The sequence below is a fragment of the Triturus cristatus genome, chromosome 7 (genome assembly GCF_964204655.1).
Source record: "Triturus cristatus chromosome 7, aTriCri1.1, whole genome shotgun sequence".
Classification (NCBI taxonomy): Eukaryota; Metazoa; Chordata; class Amphibia; order Caudata; family Salamandridae; genus Triturus; species Triturus cristatus.
In genome coordinates, this window is record NC_140590.1 from 1,352,010,679 (window position 1) to 1,352,033,810 (window position 23,132).

The 23,132-nt window shown below is 44.9% G+C and overlaps 1 protein-coding gene across 3 annotated transcripts in view; it reads right to left on the reverse strand.

Moving 5' to 3' along the window:
- PHF20 (PHD finger protein 20) overlaps positions 1 to 23,132 on the reverse strand; it is a 1,063,788-nt gene that overhangs the window by 254,175 nt on the left and 786,481 nt on the right. For all 3 annotated transcript variants that reach the window (XM_085619024.1, XM_085619022.1, XM_085619023.1), the window contains one exon: positions 4,596 to 4,691. In XM_085619024.1, coding sequence (XP_085475150.1) covers positions 4,596 to 4,691 — 96 coding nt within the window. The remainder of the gene's footprint in view (positions 1 to 4,595; positions 4,692 to 23,132) is intronic.

The following is a 23,132-nucleotide window of genomic DNA, read 5'->3' on the forward strand; positions in this document are numbered from 1 at the left end:
ACTAATAATATTAATGTCACCTCCCAAGTCTCTATCATTACTGCTTTTAGCTTGAAGGAAGTCAACAGAGCAATAAATGCATGCAAGGGGCGGGAAAGCTCCTGGCCCTCATGCTATTCCAGTGGATTTTTATAAATGTAATACTCCTTTATGGTGTGCCTGCCTGACTTTGGTACTGAGGCACGTTGCAATACAGTTTTTTTACCCACGTGGGCAGAATCACCCATCGTCCCGATTTATAAAAAGGTAGACAGTCTTAACCCTGCGTGTTATAGACCGTTCTCCCTTCTTGATTTCCTAGGAAAGACAGCAGGTCATATTATCTAGAAAAAGGTTACAGGATTGGGTGAAATCTCACAATATTTTGTCAGACTTGCAAAATGGGTTTAGACGCAGGATTGGGACATTAGAGCATGGCTCAAACCTTACCAGGCTAAATGGAAAGTATACCAAGATCAAAGAGCAGAACATTTACCTGGCCTTTGTTGATTTGTCATCGGCCTTCGACTGCATTATTCATGCTAAGTTGTGGGTAATCATGAGTGACTTGGAGGTGGAGGCATCAATTATCAGCTTTATAAGAGAGTTGCATAAAGGATGCAGAGCCAGAGTTCGATATGGAACAAGGGGAGAATGTACACAATTCTTCAGCATACAGTGAAGGGTAAGACAGGGCTGCATCTTTTCTTTTCTCATTTTATATAAATAGTGTAGGTGACGTCCTAGCCAACCAATGTAAAGATCTTCCACAGGTGGGACACCATCCTGTCCTCGCCCTCCTTTATGCTGATGATGCCGTTCTTATGGCTCGAATTCCCTTTCTTACAAAAGAGTATATGCATGGCTTTGGTCTGTTAGTCAACCAATCTTAAACATTTACTATAAAATGTGGTTAGAGAACAACAACCTGTCGGGATATAAAAATTAAGGATACAAATATTGGTTTTACAAACACTTTTTATATTTAGGCATATTATTTGATGAAGAAGGCTCATGGATTCAAGCTATTTTTACCAGGAAGCTACAATTTAATAGAGCATGTATGGCCTTATGAAACTTTGCCAGAAGTTAGAGCACGAACCCCCTGAAACGAAATGATAAAGATCTACAAATTAATATTTGAGCGTGGCCTTATATAGGGCGGGAGTTTGGGGACACACCAAATATATGGCAATGCAGACAGTGGAAAATGGATTTTTAAGGTACCTTCTTGCCACCCCAAGGAGTGCCTCTGTACACGTTAGTCATGCGGAATTGGGGGTTCCGTTCCTTACAAATTTAATAATGTTGTAGCCCATTTTATTATGGCATAAAATCTGGTCATCAGAATATACTGGCTTAAATCGTGCCATGATCGGGGATTGCCTCAAGGCGAGCCCATCTTCACATATACCCTGGATGACATATGCTCAATGCTTCTTTTGTGACCAGACGCATCCTGATTATTATGAGAAGCCCGAATACATTAATAGAAAAGATTGGAAAAATGAATGTATGGTGCATCTCGAGAACCTTAGATTAACCACTGAAATTTTAAAGTTTAGTGTTTTAAAAAATCTACTTATTTTAACCACCTATGAAATGCAACCCTATTTTAAATTTGTATTAAATTAGCTTCCCTGAAATGAATGATTGGTCTGTAAAAATAAACTGCTCGTGATTGCCTGATGGCACAGGGTACTATGCATGTAGTCTTCTTTTGCAAATTGTATAGTAACTTGAGAAAATGCTACATTTTACCTATTTTAAGACCACTTAATTTTACACAATTTCGTCCTGCGTATCTTTATTTACATTCACCATCTACCATGGAGATTTGTTGCAGCATGCCAAGTTTTTTGTGGGCTGTATTCTAAGTTATAAAGAAAAATGTACATTGTTCCTTTATAGGGCTTTGGTACAGTTTAAAAGAAATCAACTGATTCATGAATTGCTTTTATTTTGTGTTTTAAGATTTTAAAAATGTAACATTGTCTTTATGATTTTATTAGGAAATTGTATGATGTATTGAAACTGAATTGACAAAACGGAGACGGGTAGAGAGAGTGGTTAAAAGCGCTCATTCTCTATGATCTAGAGCAGTGGTCCTTAACCTGTGGTCTGGGCACCCCTGTGGGTCCGCAAAGCCTACTCAGGGGGTCAGCGACTACTTATGAAATGAAAAAATGTAAACATATTAATAGAGTGTATATAAATAACCAAAATGTAAAGCTTAACATTTTAAAACGTTCTATAAATGTTCAATTATTTTAAACTGAAGGCTAAAAATTAAGTTACTATCCTCAGATTGATGTGAGCAGTGCAAGTGCATCAGATTATAGTATGGATAATGCATGGCCTAATCTGAATTTAGAAAAGCTTTAATTTTCCCACTAAAAGACATTTTTAAAACAAAATTTATATTTGTAAATTAAATAACATTTCATAATTTGTGTATTTGTTTGATGAATGCTTGCTTCTGTTTTTTGTGTGCATTGTTTTGCAGTATAAAAAACAGAAAATTAGTCTAGCATCCTCAGCTTTCAGTAATGACCCAATGGGAGTCCCCAGATTACAATAATGATGATTCAATGGATGGGGGGTGGGGTGTGTCCCCGGGTTCCAGTAATGATTAAGTGGTGGTCCACAGAAGTCAAAAGGTTAAGAACCACTCTTCTAGTGCCTGGGGAAAAGGGGCGTAAAAGTGTTTTTTCCTGCTGGAACTGCTGAATACATTCGGTTTTGGGACGGAGACTCCAGTCACAGGTACCGTGAGGCTAATGTCTGATTCTAGGTTTTCAGTACGTTCAGGCATGATTAGAGGGCCCATGCTACTACATACATAAAGGAGGACTGAGTACCCGCTTGTAACAAGCATTGGTAAAGCCAACATACCTCGCCTATGCAAGATCTATTGGCTTTGTCAAATTGTTTTTAGTAGCAATGTCAAACCGCAGGATGGCTGCAAGTTATAAAAAAAAATGACAGAAATGCTGACAGCATCATAGCACTTCTTTTTAAGCTAACTTTCAGCCATTCTGCACACCAGCTGTCCTGCTGTACAACATGGTTAAAAATCTCATGGATAAAGCTAAATAGCAGTCATATATACAAGAGCTATGGAGCTTTTTCAGTGTTTTGTTGCGCAGGGGTGTAGGTGGGATGGGGAAGCAACAACAGGTAAGAGGGAGGGACAGGGAAAGCAACAATGAGTGGGAGGCTTTTCAGCCAAAAGCACTTCAAATGCTGGTATTTTTGAGTAAATATTAACAAAGGCAAGAAAAAAAACGACAGGTCCCAGAATGCAATATGCTACAAGCTAGAAAGCAAGGAGTCGCTGACGGTCCTGTTGAAACCATGCCGGTTACTTAGTGCTGTCTTAATCAAATACTGACCTTGATTGGTAATCCGCCAGATCTGAAAGTTGCCAGAGTTGCTTGCGAATTGCTATAGCCTTTAAAGTCTCATCAAGTCTTGTAAGTGTGATATCAATGCAATTATAACACAATACAAATTATCTCGACCTACAATATATGGAAAACATCTAGTACATATGATCCAATATAGGGGCTTGTTCGCATGCACTAAGTTTCGTCGAGAAATCATTTGTTTCCAAATAAATTTTCGACTGGCAAAGGGCTAGTGGTGAAGGAGGCACACATCGCACCAACTGGGGCTAAAGGGGATGGATCCAGTTGTCAGCAGTGCTGAGAGTGGTGTGGAGAAACGAATAGTAAACAGCCTTTTCCAAACAAGAGCAGCATCCATGTTCTAATTGGACCATTCTTATATTAAGAGTTTCCAGATAAATATAAATATCTTCTCAGGTAAGGTAAATCTGTGGTACCACGTCAGAAACAATACAACCCGGGACCTGGGAACAAGCAACACGACTTCCATGAAATCACTATCAGATGAATTTACATGTACAGCATAGTAAAGTCAGAATGAAATTAGTGCACACTTATAAAAAAGCAATGGCGCATTAAATTAACAGCAATGTGTGCAGCACAGAGAAAAGCAGAATGAAATCAGTGCACACTTAAAAAAAAGCAACAACTCTAATCAAAATGAAGCAATCAGTACTTCGACTATGCTCTGAAGAAGGGAGAAACGAAAGATGAGGAAGTAAAACTGGCATGCGCTGACCAATCAGGAGGCAGCAATTAAGAGTGAGAATGAAGCCAAAGAATCGTTAGCAGTGGGCTGGCTCCAAGCCCCTTTTTAGTAAACAAAATGGCTCGCAAGTAACTGAATCGAACGACACCTAAATATGAAGGAAGAAGTGCAAGCCTCTCTGTTTGAGGAGCAGACTTTGCTTCAACAGTCATACAAAGGCAAAGGATTCTAACATGCATTTTCTTTGGGTGGGTGGGAGCAGAGTCCTCAACCTGGTTCGGATTGCATTTGCCAAGCTGGACTAGGGGCACAAAACTAGGATATGCGCGACCCAAAAATAAGTCAAAGTTGTGAGCAGGTGAGTGATTTTCTCAAGCCCTGCTCTCGGACCTCACAGCTGCACAGATACATTCTAATGTAAGCTATTATTAATGAGGATCCCCTTATCAATAATGTGTTTTTAATATAGAAAGCATTCAATGAATATTTGACGTTACCTGGCTTAGATTTTTTTTTCTTCTTTTTCTTCTTTTTTGCCTTAAATCTTAAAAGGTCCTTGGATTTTTTCTCTTTGCTCTTCTTTTCCTTTAAACCTAAAGTAAAATTGAAGTTTACATTTCATATAGTTTATCTCGTCAGTTCAGCACAGTTATCTAAAATGTATATCTTGATGAGTCAATCAATTTCACTTTATTTGACCTTACACAATAAGATCATAAAAGTACAATAATTCATAAAATATGTATTGTTTGATCTGCTACATTCCATCACGTTTCGATAAGCACAGATAGGAGCCATCTTTATACTTTGAATAAAACACTATGTTAATACCCACCAAATTCATTCAATGTATAATAAGAAAAGGGTAAGACAGTACCAAAGCAAGTTAAAAAGCAATTAATAATCCAATCAATCTTCTATTTGCTAAAACTAAATAATACAAATAAAACCAGTCAAAAAACTAAGACTAAAAGGGAAGCGCCCCGTTTAAAACATGCTTAATTCATTTGATATATAATATAAAGTGCAAAATAGTGCCACAATCGATTAAAGTGCAAATTATGACCCGATCAATCTCATCTTTGAGAACACCAGACAAAAGTTTAAATAAGGATCAGGGAGCGTTTGGAGGAAAGACGAAGCTGGGCGGCATTGTACAAAGTAATGTTTCAGAAACAAGGGCCAGATGTACTGTTTCGTTCATATATATATAAATGTACATAAAAATATAAAATGAAGGATAGATTGAGGGGAGGTGCCATCACAGGGGCAGACTGGCAGTTCATTAATTGAGTATGTCCCCACAGGAAAACCCAGCATGCAAGTGATAAGGTTTAGTCTGAATCGCACCAGTACATATCAGTATTGGAGATTTGTGACAGTAACCAGGTATGAGTTAGCTTCTCCTGGAATAGGTGGAAGGGCCAAAAATAATGCTACCGTGATTTTATTACAGTTAAGTGCATGCCTTTCGTTAGCCCTATACACTTTCGAGCGTAATTTAATTTCAGATTTTGGGGTATTCAAGCAGTTAAGCGGGTCATAAAATAGAGAATCAAAGCCTAGTGTTGACAAGATATACTTAAATGCCGTGGTACCTTGTGCACCTGCTCAAGGTTTATACAGTCCTGTATGATATTTTGAGTCAGTCCCACTGTATCCCTCCTCCAGATTGAATGCCAGAATAGGACCTGGGCAATGAATAAGAAGTCTGATATAAACGGGGCGTTCAACTCTTGATGCATGGTGTAATCTGAGCATCCTTTCGGGAGGGATAATAATTTTGTAAAAAAGGCGTCCTCTTTCAGTTGTATCGCCGGCCCGCTAGGCCCCCCCCGGTCAAGCCCGCGGGGCCCGAAGGCGCGCCAGCAGGCGTCGACGGCAGAGCCAGGCCTCTCGTGGCCGAGAGGAAGGCACTGATCTCCGCTGGAGCCGCGTCTGTCCCAGGGACCGGCGGGTATGGGGACGGACGTGACTCCTGCGGCTCCGACGGAGCCGCGTGGTTGGTACCACCCGAGCCCTCAGCCGAGTCGCGCGACCGGCTAGGGGAGCCCGAAGAGCGATGTCGCCTCTTGGACTTCTTACCATGCTTCGACTTACCCGAAGACTTGGAACCGGACGAGTGGTGGTGACTGCGGCTCCGCGACCGGTCCCTCGTCCTCCTACTCGACCGGGACCGTGAACGGCGCGGAGCCGACTGCCGGTACTCCAGGAGCTTGCGGGACCGCTCCCGCCTAGCCTTCGAAGTCAGGGACCGGCAGTCGTGGCACGACTCGGAATCGTGGTCGGCCCCCAAGCAGAACAGGCACAGGCGATGATGGTCCGTAACCGACAGTCGTTGACAGGAGTCGCAGCGTTTGAACCCGGGCATCCTACTGGCACCAGAGTCGAGTCGACAGACCAAAAGAGTCAAAAAGTTTAGTCAAAAAATGACTAAGGGGTAAGCTCTTCCCGGATCGGCACTGTCTGGCGCGAAAAAAAGAAGAACTGACGTCAGCGCGCGAGGGTGGCGTCTAAGTACTCTGACGCCGTCATCCCGGCGCTGATGACGGACGCAGAGCCGCAGACGACGCCTAGCGACGCGCAGGGGTATTGCTGACAAAACTTTCCAGATCCAGCCTGACGCCTGGGGATATTCTAAGGTGAGGAATCTAAGTTGAGGAATCTAACTAACGTGTTTGTTTCAGATTCCATTGTTAGATTGTTTTCCCGCAAGAGGGTGAAAATGGAGGACATAAGTGTACAATAGAGATGACCATGCGTATGTATGTAAATAGGAAGAACTGCAACAACTACAGGTGTCTGGGGAGGCAGGTGAGCGCAGGTGAATCTACGGCTATACATGCCAAGAACAGATGCTTACTGGGTAAGTAACATTATCTGTTTGAGGCATGTGTGCTGTAGATACACATGCTTTGCATTGACTAAGCTCCCCAAGCGGTGGCTTACGTGTAGGTGTTGCAGTTGTCTGAAATAGTGTCTTAAGCACTGCTTGACCTACATTAGCCTGCTGTCGTGCTAACACATCCACACAATAGTGTTTGGTAAATGTGTGTGGTGTAGACCATGTAGCTGCATTACAGATGTCAGCTAGAGGAATGTTGCCTAAGAAGGTCATAGTAGCCCCTATTTTGCATGTAGAATGCGCTCTAGGGGGTATGGATAAAGTTCTCTTTGCTTGTTTGAATGCATTCAACAATCCATCTTGTAATGCCTGATTTAGAGATGGGATTGCCTTTGTGAGGTGGAGCAAATGCTTTGCGAAAATCCTTGGTCCTTTCTATGTAATACAATAAGGCTCTTCTAACGTCCAGCGTGCGGAGAGCTCGTTCTGCTACTGAATCAGGTTGAAGAAAAAAACACAGGTTACTCAACTGATTGATATGAAAAGCAGAAACCACTTTGGGAAGGAATTTTAGATTGGTGCGAAGAACTATCTTTGTGGAGTGGAAAGAATGATTTTCTAAGGTTAATGCCGATCAGCCCCGAAGACACCGTCCGCATGATGAACTCCGTCCACTCCGGATCTCCGACTGACCCCTGCCCTCACCACGTCTTCAACAAGGCCGACGCTGTCATCGCACCCCACCTGCGGGACATTATCAACACCTCCTTCGACACCGCCACCTTCCCCGAGAGCTGGAAGCACGCCGAACTCAGCGCTCTACTCAAGAAACCTACAGCAGACCCCACCGAACTCAAGAACTACCGCCCCATCTCGCTACTCCCGTTTCCAGCCAAAGTCATCGAGAAGACCGTCAACAAACAGCTGGCCGCCTTCCTCGAGACGAACGGATCCCTCGACCCCTCGCAGTCCGGCTTCCGAGCCAACCACAGCACCGAGACCGCCCTCATCGCCGCCACCGACGACATCCGAGCCCTGATGGACAACGGAGAAACAGCGGCCCTCATCCTCCTAGACCTCTCCGCGGCCTTCGACACTGTCTGCCACCGCACCCTAGTGCAACGCCTCAGCAATGTCGGAGTCCAGGAGAAGGCACTGGAATGGATCGTCTCCTTCCTCGACGGAAGAACACAGAGAGTCCGCCTGCCACCGTACAAGTCAGAGGCCACCAAAGTCATCTGCGGCGTCCCTCAAGGATCCTCGCTGAGCCCTACCCTCTTCAACGTCTACATGAGCCCCCTCGCGGCCATCGCACACCAACACAACCTCAACATAATCTCCTACGCCGACGACACCCAGCTGATCCTCTCCCTGACCAACGACCCCGCCGCCGCCAGAGCCAACCTGCACGAAGGGATGAAGGAGGTAGCCGAGTGGATGACGACCAGCCGCCTGAAACTGAACTCAGACAAGACGGAGGTCCTCATCCTGGGCTCCACACCCACCGCCTGGGACGACTCCTGGTGGCCCCCTGCCCTGGGCACCGCACCCAAACCGACAAACCACGCACGCAACCTGGGCTTCATCCTGGACTCCTCCCTCTCCATGACCAGACAAGTCAACGCCGTCTCCTCGGCGTGCTTCAACATCCTGCGCATGCTACAGAAGATCTTCTGGTGGATCCCCACGGAGACCAGGAAGACCGTCACCCAGGCCCTCGTCACCAGCCGACTGGACTACGGCAACGCCCTCTACGCCGGAACCACCGCCAAGCTCCAGAAGAGACTCCAGCGGATCCAGAACGCCTCAGCCAGACTCATCCTCAACATCCCACGAAACAGCCACATCTCCGGACACCTGAGAGACCTGCATTGGCTCCCCGTCAACAAAAGAATCACCTTCCGTCTCCTCACCCACGCACACAAAGCCCTACACGACCAAGGCCCGAGCTACCTCAACAACCGAATCAACTTCTACGCTCCCAAACGCCACCTCCGTTCAGCCAGCCGCGCCCTCGCCACAGTCCCACGCATCCGTAGAGCGACAACAGGAGGAAGGTCCTTCTCCTACCTGGCCGCCAAGACCTGGAACTCCCTCCCGGCCGACCTGCGCCTGACCCAAGACCACCTCTCCTTCAGGAAGAAGCTCAAGACCTGGCTGTTCGAGCAGTAACGGCACCCCCCCCCCCCCCTAAGCGCCTTGAGACCCAACGGGTAAGTAGTGCGCTCTATAAATGTCCTGATTGATTGATTGAATGCCTGTAACTCACCAACTCTTAACGAAGTGATGGCAATGAGGAAAGCAACTTTCCATGAACAAAACTGTAGAGGGCAATTATGTAAGGGTTCAAAAGGTGGACCCATAAGTCTTGTAAGGACAATGTTAAGATTCCACACTGGTGCGGGTAGAACTCTTGTTGGTATTACTCTTCCAAAGCCTTCAAAGAAAACTTTGATTACAGGGATGTTGAATAGAAATGTTGTCTGCTTTGCACATATGCAGCTATCGCTGCAAGGTGTAAACGAATAAATGTGTAAGCCAACTCAGTTGTAAGTGCAACAGGTAACAGATAATGTTTTGTACAGAAGTGTCTAGAGGATTGATCTTGTTGTTATTACAATAGACAACAAATCTTTTCCATTTTGCTGACTGCAAGCTCTAGTAGTAGGCTTTCTTGCTTCCTTCACAATAGTCATACATTGTGGTGGTAAATTTAAATAACCAAACTCCGACTTCCTGAGCCAAACCGCTAGGTTGAGCTCCTTGGGATTTGGATGTCTGATTTCTCCATGGATTTGAGTGAGAAGACTCAAGGTGAGATGTAGTTTTCGATGTGGAATCACTGACAGTTCAAACAGGGTGGGGTTGACGAACACATGTGGGGGCTACTAGAATCAGTGTGAGGGATGTTTGCCTGATCTTCCGAACCAGTAATGGAAGTGATGGAAAAGCATAGGCAAATACCCCTGACAAGTTCATCCATAGGGCATTGACTTTGGATAGAGGGTGTGGGAAACACACAATGGATGGAGGGTCTAAGGGAGTTTAAAGACCAGCACGGGCAAATCCCCAAATACCAGAACTAGAACAGCAAAAGAGCCCGTGGGTCTGAGGAGATCTACCTAACGATGAAACCTAGAAACCAGTTTGCATCCCCCAGTAGAGGATCCTATCTACAAGGACCAAGTCCCATCACCCACCGAGGTGGCATGCTTCATCATCTGGGACCTCCCGTTAAGCAGCTTCTTCCAGAATTGGATTTCAACACGGACACTGATTTTCTGGTCAGTTTTGACGTTGAATCTTTATACACCTGCATTCCTCAGCTTGAGACCCTGGAAGCCATCAGAGGGCTCCTCGAAGTTAACACCACCGATTTGAGCTCGCCAGTAGCCTTCATCATGAATTGTGCCAGGCTGGCTATGACTGAAAACTTCTTCAAGTTTGAGAATCAGTTTTACCTTCAAACATCTGGTACTTCTATGGGCAGTGTTTTCGCCCCCAGCCTGGCCAATCTCTACGTTCACTTGTTTGAACAAGGTTCTGTCCTTAATGCCACCAATCCCTTTCACGACAGAATAGTCGTATGGAAGCGCTACATCGACGACATTTTTGTCATTTGGCGAGGAGATCTAGCCACCCTGAACACCTTTAATTCGTGGCTCAATGATCAAAACATGTTTTTGAATTTCACTATGGAAGCCAGCAAATCCAGCTTGCCTTTCTTAGACCTGCGGGTTTTTTCTTCGGACAATGGCCTGGCTAGTGAGTTATACACCAAGCCGATGGCGAGGAATTCTCTGTTGTCCTTTGACAGCTTTCATCCGAAATCTCTCCGTGCAGGTCTACCGTTTGGGCAATTCCTGAGACTGCGGCGTAACTGTTCTACTACTGCTAGTTACAAACAACATGCTGCTGTCCTGTCTCGGAACTTGAAGGCCCGCCAGTATCCTTCTAGTCTGGTCCGACGAGCATCAAAACGGGCATTGAATAACAACCGAGAGGCCTTACTTGAACCATCTACACCTAAGCCCCCATTGGAAAGACTTACTTGTGTACAAACATTTAGCACACGGTCGAACCATATTCAGAAGATCATACGGAAGCATTGGCGCATTCTGAATGCAGGGCATTTACATCTAGCTCCTCCACTGTTTTCGTTCAAGAGAAGCGCTAATTTGCGCGACACCCTGGTTCACACACGTCCGAGAGATATGCCGGTTGCCACAGCTAACACACTCTGGAATTTGCCACCAGTTCAGGGGCATTATGCCTGTGGTAACTGTGGTGTATGTGCCTACACACAACATACCACTGAGATCGACATCAGCAGTAACAAACCCTGGAAACAACTGAAACATACCAATTGTAACAGCGAGAGAGTGATCTATATGATTACCTGTCCCTGTCATAAGAAGTATGTGGGGATGACCATCAGAAAGGTCAAAATACGGATCATGGAGCATAGAAGCACCATAAGATGCCATAGACAGGCGATACGACTAACTAAACATTTTCTGGATCTGAAACACAGTTCTGACGACATCAGGTGGACGGTTTTGGAACAACCCTCGATCCCCTCCCATGTCTCAGATGTTTCTAAATTTCTGTTCAGAATAGAACAGCGCTGGGTCTTTAAATTGAAGAGTGATCAATCAGGGCTCAACGAGGCAATCCCGTGGTCCTCACTGTGACGATAATGAGGGGGCTCTTGTCCTATGCATGAATCTTCTTGTCATCATGATAGACCCTGATGCCTTCGTTTTGCATGTCCACCCATATATACATTGTTGCCAGGTCCGCTGGGTTCCTATTGTCTGTTTTCATCATCATAACAATCGTCATGGCGACATTAACCTACTCTTAGGACTTAATTATTATGGTCCTATTTGATGTGCGGCTTGGTTATATACTATATTGGGTTGCTGGTGCCTTTGTCACGTAGGAGTAAGTTCAACATCTTGACAGAATGTACTGTCTTATCTTGGCATGTCCACCCTTGTGTATACTGTTGCCACGCTGGATGAGTGATTACTAGTTATGGACAGGATGAGCACAAGTGTTGTGGCGACAACAACCCTCCTACATGAATCAGACACATTGTTTTGGTTATTGCGCAGACGAGTCAGATTCCATTTGCTATATAACAAAAAATCTTTTTGTGGGCACTTTGTGTCCGTAATTATTATTATTATTTTTATCATATGGTGCGGTTTGGTGGCAGATGGAACGTCTTTGCCGGACCATCTTGGTGGTTACGTGTGGCTTGACATTGTGCGTGTGTTCGGCAGTTTAAACGATTCACTCGAAGCGTATGTCCGACTACATTACCCAACATGCTCCGATATTCGCCAATAGGCCCCCCCCCCCCACACGGGTCAACCCTCATCACATGGGTTGGTGGCCGGGCATGTGATTGGTTCATGTACCGATATCCGCCTATATGCCCCTCCTAATATGTTAACTCTCAGATCACGTGTTGGGGGCCGGGTTGTGATTGGTGCATGCGCGTCTGCGAGGCCTCAAGGGCGGCATCCACACAGTTCCGGCTCCCACTCGGCACATCCAGGAAGGAGGCCCGGGGTAGCGACGGATAGGTAGGCGAAGCTCTTTGTACTTTGCACCAGCGTAGTCTTTTTACTGCATGGGCTGTATGTTTAAAGTTATCCTTTGCGATGTCTTAGGGCACGCGTAGCCTGGAGCCGTAGACTGTACTAGCTCAGCCCGATATTGTCAGTGGTTCTGCTTTACCCCTGAGCTCCACTCGAGAAGGGTTGAGGTCCCATTTATCCATTTTCTTTGGACCTTAGCAGTTAGAGTCGGAAACGGCAGACTCTAGAAATGTATTGCTTTTGTGGCATTTTAATAACAGCCCCATAGTCTATTGCAGCCGGGCGTGAATGCCCTTATTAACCCCGTTGGTGGGACCAGCTGTACCAATTTAGATTTATAGAATGGCCCCAGAGCGAAATTCCTTGTGAGGGGCATTCAGTTTTTCTGAGTTATAGTCAATTCACCTTGTATTACAATGTGTGAGTCTTAGAGCTAACCGCAGTAAATGTTTACATCAGTGAGCAGATTACATTCTGGTGTATCTGTTCCTCTTGTTTTTTTAGAGCGTTGCCTCACGCCCCGAGTTGTGACCAGGAGTGTGGGACGTTCCCCGATCTCTTGACGGGTAAGGAGGCATTTTTTGATCCTTTTCTAGACAGACGTTCATTTATTTAACGTGTGTTGTAGATCTACCATCATGTCTTTTCGATCCAGTTTGCAACAATTTGTATGTTTATCCTAGGTCAACAATAATTGCATTTTGAACAGAGACCATTCTGTCTTTTAACAGGTGACCTGAATACTCCCAGATGGTGCCGTAGATCAATGACAAGCAGGTACCACTGTTGGTTGTATCGTTCCTTTTTTATTCCTTTGCACACTTTATCACATTGCAGTAGTGTATTACTTTGGTCCTGAAGAAAGCCACGGTCATCTCTCAGAGACGCTAGTTGGCTGAAACATGTAGACCTACACTCAGAGTACGTGTTCCGTATTGTTTGGTGTACACGCTTTACTCTATTATTTCTGCGTCTTTTTATTGTTGATATCACTGGATATTTAATAAAACAGTTTTCCCGTGGTAATCAATTTTAAATTCACATTTTTCACACACTGCACTTCATTTCACTACACCATAGGCAGCTTCCTTCCATTTTGGTAGTGTTTTCCCCCCCTGTTGGACAGTTAAAAACATCCCTGAGCTCCTCCTTTTTTAAAGTAATTAAAGGAGTAGTAGCTCTTTAACCACACCAGGTGTGGTTAACGGGAGGTCCCAGATGATGAAGCATGCCACCTCGGTGGGTGATGGGACTTGGTCCTTGTAGATAGGATCCTCTACTGGGGGATGCAAACTGGTTTCTAGGTTTCATCGTTAGGTAGATCTCCTCAGACCCACGGGCTCTTTTGCTGTTCTAGAGGGTGTGGGAACCTGGATGCGAAGTTTGGGCATTTTGCGTTGTCTACTGTGGCGAACAGGTCTATTTGTGGAAATCCCCACTGTTGGAAGCATGGATGGAGAACTTGGGGATGAAGTTCCCACTCGTGAATGTGCTGCCTCTTTCTGCTGAGGAGGTGGGCAATCTGATTGCTTACTCCTGGAAGGTGTTCCACCAGGTGATAAATCCTGTGATGTATTGCCCAGTTCCAAATGCTTTGCGAGAGGCGTGACAGTTGGAGAGAGGGTCTACCTCCTATGTTGTGTACATAGTACATTGCTGTCATGTGGTCTATGCGGACTAGGACAGCTTTACCTATGAGGTGGGTTTGAAAAGCTTTGAGTGCTAGGAACACCGCCAGAAGTTCTATGTAGTTGATGTAGAGACTTTTGTGATTTTCACCCCACAGACCCTGGATTGTGTAATCTTGGAGATGGGCACCCCAACCGGTGCGAGATGCGTCTGTTAGCACGATCTGTGGAATAGGGACTATGAAGTGCCGCCCTTTTGATACATCTTGTGGGTTCCACCACTGCAGAGCACGAAGGGTGCGGCCGTCTACCAACACTAGATTGGTTAATTGACCCTGCGACTGATTCCACTGAAGTGCTAAGCACTCTTGTAGGAGACGCATGTGAAGCCTTACAATCATTACCATCAGTTGCATGAAAACTCTGGCTGGTACTGTGTGGTTGGGTTGAAACTGTAGTATCATAGACTGAATGTTGTGAATTCTGGCTGCACTGGGAGAAGCTAAAGCATTGAGATTGTCGATAGTGGCTCCTAAATAAGACTGCATCTGTGAGGGACGCAGGTGAGATTTTTGTGCATTGACCGTGAAGCCCAATTGATGAAGTAGGTCTACTGGAGTGTGTTGGAGACAGTTTTGGTAAGTGCTGGCTTTGATGAGCCCGTCGTCTAAGTAGGGGAAGACGTGAATACTGAGATGAGCTGCTACAACTGCCAGACATTTGGTAAATACTCTGGGAGCAGTGGTGACTCTGAGCGGAAGTATTTTGAACTGGTAATGTTTGCCTGCTATGATAAATCTGAGGTATTTGCTATGAGCTGGATGAATTGGAATGTGAAAGTGTGTCTTAATTCTAGAGTAGACATAAAATTGCCCTGCTGTAAAGTAGAAGTACTTGTTGAAGGGTCACCATGTGAAAGTGCCCCGACAGTATGTATTGGTTCAACTTTCTGAGATCCAGAATAGGTCTTAATGAGCCGTCCTTTTTGGGGATCAGAAAGTAGAGAGTAAACACCTGAACCTTGGTACTGAAGTGGAACTGGTTCTATGGTTCCTTTAAGTAAGAGGGATTGCACTTCTTGTTCGAGCAAATGCAAGTGGTCTGGCGACAATTTGTGAGAGTGAGGTGGAATATTTGGAGGATTGGTGGTAAGCTCCAGGCAAAATCCATGTTGGATAATTCCAAGCACCCATTTGTCGGTTGTTTTAGATTGCCAAATGGGGAGAAATTGTTTAAGTCTTCCCCCGACAGTTGTGGAATAGTCTGAGGGAAGCCACTGTTTATTAGGGGAAGGGAAGTTACAGGGTGTGGTACCCTTACCCCTGCCCTTAAGAGTTGTTTCCTTTATACCCTCCTCTAAAAAAGCCTTTTGAGGAAGAAGATTAGTGGTTACTCTTCTACGAGCAAATGTTTTGGTCTGAGGGTGTTGACTTGGACCCTTCCCGGTAAAGGGAGCGCCGAAAGGAGCACCTGTTCGAAGGAGACTGAAGCGCTCCCAAGGACTTTGCTACCTTTGTGTCCTTTTTCATTTTTTCAAGCTCTTGATCTACCCTCGGGGCCAAAAAGATTTTCTTTGTCAAAAGGTGTATTTAAAAAATAAATTGTTGGACTTAGAGCTTAAAACCGGAAATCCTTATCTAAGCATGCCTTCTGAGTAGGACGCTAGTGTTGATCTCTCCAGCTGCGGTGTCAGCAGCATCTACAGAACACCTTATGGCGAATTGGAAATTAATTTTCCTTCTTTGACCAAGTTTTGGGCTTTAGCTTTATGCTCATCTGGGAGATATTGTAGCAATTGCTCCATTTCGTCCCAGTGAGCCCTGTCTGGCTAAAAGGCCCTGTGTGTTGGCAATACACGAGTGACAGGAAGCTTGAGCAGCTATGTGTTTGCGAGAAGCATCAATGAGTTTTGATTCCTTATCTGGGGGAGGAGCACCCCCGAGGTTTAGGAATTAGCTTGCTTGCGAGCATTGGATACTAACAAGGAGTCAAGTGGTAAATGGCCTTTAATAAATACCGGATCTGTTGGGGAAGGTTTGTATTTTTTGTTGACTCTAGGAGTCAGAATTTGTGCACATACAGAGTCTTTAAAATTTTTGGCTGCATGCCTCATCATTCCTTTGAGCATAGTGTGTGTTTGGCTCGACCTGTGTGTGGATCCTAGTGTCTCAAATAAAAAATCCTCTAAGGATTCTTTGTGGAGTACCACCCCATGGTATTGTGTGGCCCTGGCAAAAAGTTCTTGATAGGATACTTTGTCATCAGGTGGAGATGGCTTGGCATGGTAAAGGTCTGGATCATTATCCAATGGAGGCTCAATTGTATAATCCGTCCATGGATCCCCTGGTAAGTGTGTGTCTCCCTCATCAATATCGCCTCCCTCATGGTGAGATAGTGGAGAATCGTGAGGTGTGATGTGCCAAGGATCTAAAAGTGGAGAGGAGGGTGGAGGTGAGGAGTTGGCAGTGGTGGATGAAAAGGGCTGGTACCAACATTTTTCCTCTTCAAAAGGGATTTTGTAATGACTCATCAGGAAGCTTGTGCCTAGAAGGTGGATTGGCATGAATATATCCTGTATCAGGATTAATGTACAGTTTCTTTTGTTTGGGATCCAATTTGGATGGTACAATGTCTATTTTCGGATCCGAAGGTGCTGAAGTGACATCTTTGGTTTTCGGCATCAACGGTTTCGGGTCTGAGATGGAATGGCCTTTCGGGCCAGAAGGTTTGGGCTTCGAAGTCTGTTTCTTCATCAGCGTGGAGGGTTTCGGCTACAAAACCGACTCTGTGCTTGGTACTTTAAGGTTTCGGCTCCGAGGTAGATTACGGCCAACTTGATCTGGAGTCGGAAGGCTTGACGACCTGTTTCGGTGCCGAGCCGGGAGGCAGAGCCTCAAACATCTCGGTGCAGAGCTTGGCCAGAAGGCAGAGGTGGTGCTGAAGCCTTATAATGTTTGGGGTGTGGGTGGACGGGGCATGGGGTCGTCTGTATTCGTGTCACCCTGTCCTGCGGCACATCGTCGAGGTCTATCTCCAACTCTGAATCGGAGTCCGACACGGAGAAGGCCTCTTCTTCCTCAGCCGCGGAGGGCTTGAGGTCCTCTTGCTTAGAGTCTTCACCGAAGATATCCGGCGTGTTGTCTTGCTGGCACTGTATCTCCCGATGTCGAGCCTGACGATCAGAGAGTTTTCTTCACCGAAACAATTTGACCGTGACGCAGTCTTCTTCTCTGTGCTCTGGCGACAAGCACAAGTTTCACACCTAGTGCGAGTCGGTGTGCAGGTACTTGGTATGGCACCGAGGACAGAATTTGAACAGAGTTTGTTCCATCAACGAAAAGCTGGACCGACGTGGTTAGGCCCGAAGGCCGCACACAAAAAATTCCGATCGATATTGGAGATTCTGTTGACCGAATCGATACGTGGAGAAGTGGGAAACGCGTACAAAACAATGCCGTCGAGGGTAGAGTGGACTGCCCACGAGGAGAACCCGAAGAACGGTTTCAAACAGGAGCACAGCAATACACGTCCGAACCCGATGGCAGAAAAAAAACAATCTAACAATGGAGCTGATGCCTATGCGCACTATCACCAAAAGTAAGAGTCACCTTACCTCGTGACTGGAATGACTTCTTCGAAGAAAAACTTGTAAACATCTGGTCCCAACACTAGATGCAGGAGTATGCAAAGCATGTGTATCTACAGCACACATGCCTCGAACCTACAGCATCAAACTAAGTCCTACATGCTACCAGCTGACATCCCAAACCCACCTTTTAAAATCCCCTAGAGGGGAATTTCGTAGAGTAAGAAGAAATTGTGGCAAATAAGATTATTTGCTAGAATCAAATGAAATCATCAATAAACTAAATAAAATAAGTTATGACCCAACAACCTTGACCAAAACCATTCAGGAAGTTGAAAATAATAATAGAAGTGTACTTCTGAAAGACTCAAGAAAAATAACTACCAAACCACAGATCAGGTTCATTATGGAATATACTAATGGACATCACTATATCAGAAAACTCTTATGCAAACTTTGGCTGCATTAAATAACTCACAAATACAAAGTGGTATGCAACCATTCCCACAGATAACCTTCAATAGAGCACCCAATCTGCACAGGATACTATGTTAATCTTTTTTCATGGACAAAAGACAAAAAGGAGACATTTCTGGACAAGCCAAAGGTATCTACACATGCAGAAATTTCTCCATCTGCAAACTTGGGAAAAACAAAACAATGGAATAGACTATAAATGGGCACTGACATTACATTAACGATTGGATGATTTGTGAGAGCACCTTTGTTATTAACGTGACCACATGCCCTTGCAACAAAACTTACATAAGGGAGCATCATCTGACCACTCAGATTATCCAAGAACATAAAAAAAAAAAAACATTCAGAAAACAATCAAGATACTGACGCTTGTTGAAGAACATCACCAACGCACATTCACTTTTTACGTATTTGAAAGACTGAAGAAAAAAAAAAGATAAGGGGAAAACCAAGAACTGATCCTTTGGGAACAGGAGAGTGAACTGATACTCAAATTTGACATGGTTAAGCTGGGGCTCAACAAGGATGCAGAAATACATAACTGGTTACTGAGAGACCCCAACTCATCACATATAATTCCAGAACATAATAATAAAGTGACACCCAATGTGGTCAACTTAATTAGCAATCCGAATTTATATTAATTGTTCTTTTACTGTAAAAAACATTTTTTTTACCTGAGACTACAAGGATAGGGAGAAATCAGTAGCTGTAAGATGAATACCGAACTATTGAGAGCTATGTTTATTAACACCATACTAACAGAACTTACACATACGTACACACACATGAACAGACAGGATTATTATTGTAACAGCTTGTTTTGCTATCAACACGAGTACGTTACCATTTCTTATTGGTACACACATTGTGTTTTATCTCACCTGAAGGCATCCTCCTATAATACAACACTCCATATACATACACCTATCTAGGAGATCCTAAACATGAGTCTTTCTAATGCAAAGAGACCTTTATTCCTCCTAGCTACAGGGCTAATTCATCAAAGTACGCTATGTAGCATTTTCTTAACATCCCTCCACATCAACACACACACAAAATCAAACATGGCGGCTACTTCAACACCGGCCCACTCAGCTTACACCCACATTGCACTAAGGTCTTCAGATAAGAGGGTGCAGACTAGAATAATAAGACCACACACGAGTGCCATATTCTTTTGATCTCTTTTTCCCACCCCAGCTGCAAGCTACCGCTTTATTAGTGCATAAATCTTTCTTATTACTTATTTCACGTAGTCATACATCACTCCAAAATAGTACAACAAAAAGTTATCTTCAATTGTCACAGTATCAAATTAAAAAAAAAAAAGAAAATCAAGAATAACCGTTAGTCAATATGCCTTCAAATGAGTCTAACAACTTCTTCCCAGAAGCACTCCTCCAAATGTTTTAGGTTGGAAACCTTTCTTCCCACTATAAACACGTAGTAATACACCTAGCAAAAAGGGCGCTATGTTTTTGAGCCATCGTAGTATTACTAAGCAAAAACAAAGGACTAAGTCAGCAATTACGCCTTTTAAATGGCACCCGTCTCAGACTCTGACTGAAACCAAAGGCTTCGGTAGGACCGCAGAGACAGGATTAAGAAAAGGCATTCTGCCAGTGTACTAAGTCCGTCCTATAGGGCCAGCCACACCACTATTTTTCTCTTGAATAGCAGCATATTTTGCCTCCCATACTCCATAGTAACAATGCATCTGCTCCTTAAGGACACACGTTCCCTTAATGTATTTCACGGTTTCAGTTTGCCTGTTTGGACTGACTTACTACCCTTTTAACAATTAGATCTATATACTTATGGTTTAACTAAAAGATGACCTTTAGTCTTTCCTCCACAACCTGGGAACATCATTGTCTCCTATCGGGGCTACGTACAAGATCTCTTACCATAACCATTCTATTTATCTATTTTTCATTCTAGACTAATATAATGCAGCACTAAAATTCAGGAAAACAGAGGTACTACTGTTAAGCATGAATACATGTTTGGTGTTCTAATCTAGCTATCCAACATAAAAGGAGGTGTGACCATTCTTTTTTTTAGGTTTTCAAAGAGATTCCAAAATAACTCGAAGCATAGCTAAACGATTTTAAAGCTTCAAGTAATTCTATACCCGTATAAAAATATCAATGCCAGAGCATTTTTAGGAAGTAGTGCCCTATCTAATTAAATACAGAGCAATGAATCCCATTGGATGTTACTTTCTATCGCACTACACATTCACTTGTCACTAGCGCAAAGATAAATGTTTGGAGCAAGTGTGCAGTTTTTACACAAGTGCAATGTTTTCACTTTCAGCAGGGCACCTTAAATAATAATATCCGATAGAGATTACTTAACTATGAATCCTCCCCAGGTGCCAGACCGGATACAGATACTTTTCTTCAGCAGTACCACCGCGCACCGGGGGCGGTGTCGTATGACTCCGTGCCGACGTCTACTCCGGATGTCACATCAGTGGAGTCATATAAAACCCCTCCAATGCGCATGATGTCAGTTCCTTCTTTTTCTCGCTACAACACGGATCCGGAACAGCGGTTGCTCAGATCATTTTTGGGTCAATTCCAACGCCCTTTTAGCATCAGGAGACAGTGTGCCTATGCCTTCAGGTTTTAAAACGTGCGAGTCCTGTGCTCGAAAGATGTTGGCTACAGACCCTCATTCCATCTGCATGTGTTGCCTGGGGGAGAACATGAGTGCGAAGCCTGTCAGCGACTGAAGCCAAAAGCCTTGCAGGAGAGGAGGATGAAGCTTCAGACGGCTCGGTTCTCCCAGTCTTCTGAGTCCAAGCGGCGTTGTTCTTCCTGCTCTGAGGTTCCTGCCTGGGATCGGTCGTGGATCCATTCCCATGGGTGTCGCTCACCTACGTAGCAAAAATCCCGATGTAAGGGTTTGAAGTTGCGGCAGCCTTCGGCCTCACTGCGTCGCGACGTAGTCTCCGTCGGCTCCTCCTGCTCCTTAGCGGAGGACGTAGCACAAGGGAAAACCCCGCACCACCCTCCTTTTCCTGGATCAGGGGCGACTATGTCCCAGATGCAAGCATACTACCATGCTCTACATGCATTTTTTGGGTCCATGCCTTCCTCTGGAGCGCATTTGAGCCACAAGGAGGTAGAGGGTACTCTGACTGGGCTCAAGCTGATGGGTTCGCCCTCGGTGGCAGTTGTGATCCCAAACTCTGTTCCTAGAGTCGTCACAGCGTCGCTGCACAGCCTGGTGCAGCGTCTAGCTGTGACACCGGCGGTGGATGAGGTCGGAGAGGTTGAAGTAGATACGGCGCTGCCCCAAAGGCGGTGGCGTCCGAGGCGCCACTTTTAGACACTGCGGTTCCCTCCTCTTCTCCCAGGCACTTTAGAGTCAGTGCCGTCTGTTGCTGTCTCCACAGTGTTGCAAGGTTGTGCGAAAGTCGGTGACACTAGGGACGTCGACCGATTGGTTGGTCCTGTTCTGCATCTTATGAAGGTTCCTTGGGCTGCATTAGGTGAGGACAGTGGTCTGCAAGCCTCCCCTGTTTCTGACCTACTTTTTCTGCCACAAATGGCGACTGAGGCTAGTGCAGCTTATGCAGAGGTTGTGAAGAAAGCTGCTGATATCTAGCAATTACAACTTCCTTCCATAACTTTGCCATCTGATCCCTTAGTGGATCTACTTCATCAGGGTGCAACAGGTGTTGAACCCTTACTGCCCTATGGAGAGTCTCTATATGATATTTTACTCAGATCTTGGACGAGGCCAGTGACCGGGGTCTCTGTTGATCATGACATTTCACATCACCATCGCCCTGCTCCACCCTACCACTAAGGGGCTTGTGGTGCAAGCTGTAACAACTTTGCCAGATCCAGATGTTGCTCTCTTGCTTCCGTCGGGAAGAGAATCCAGGTGGTTGGATTTCTGTGGCCGAAATAACTTTTCTTCAGGTAGTTCGGCCTTGAGGTCATTGAACACGTCTTGTGTCTTGGGCACAGCTTACACTTTATGGGACTCTATTGCCCATCTGCTTCCTTCCCTTCCTGAAGGGGTCAGGTCTGACCTCCAGTTTGTGCAAGATGGCCGTGGTATAGCGACGTACACCATTAAGTCTGCTATGGACACCACTGATTCTATTGTTAGAGCCATGGCTAGGTCTGTGGCTCATCGCAGACATGCTTGGTTGCGGGAGTCAGTTTCCTGACACTGTTCGAGAGAATTTAACAGATATGACTTTTGTTGGTGTCCGTTTGACAGCCATTCAGATTCTGCTCTACGCCTCACGGCTGGTCGATGGTAAGGTGGCGTAAGCCTTTCTTTTGAGAAGATTGTTCATGATAATATCTATTCATGTTCAGCGTTGTTGGTCTCTCTATTGATAGACCTATTTTGAAGTATCTTGCTTTTGTATCGCCACGGTCGTGGATCTTTAGATTAAGGAGTTAATTCCTGCATTTGCCTCTGGATTTACTCATTTTGAACTCCGAATTGTCTTTCCAGCTTCATAGTCCTTTTTGGTTCTCCTTGTTACTTTATCAATACGTTCATGTATTCTTTTATTTTACTCTGATGAGGAGCTTAGTCTTGAGAGATTATACCTTTTTGGTATGCGTCTCTATGTTGAGTATTTGTTTGCATTTGTATAGCTCATTCTGTGTTCCACTTACGTGGGCTATTGGTTACTATTGTGTAACTTCCAGAGTACACTGCCTGTGCTGGCATCACTCGGCTGTACAGCCTAGTCCTTCTTGGACCCTGTTATTTAAGGGCTATTGTTGTGGTCTCATGGCAGTTTTTTCCTTTGTGGTACCCCTTTTGGGGTCCTGTTGCCTTTCACCCCCATTAGGGTGATTGTATAATTGTAATGAAATGCTGTGCGTTTTTTGTCTCTA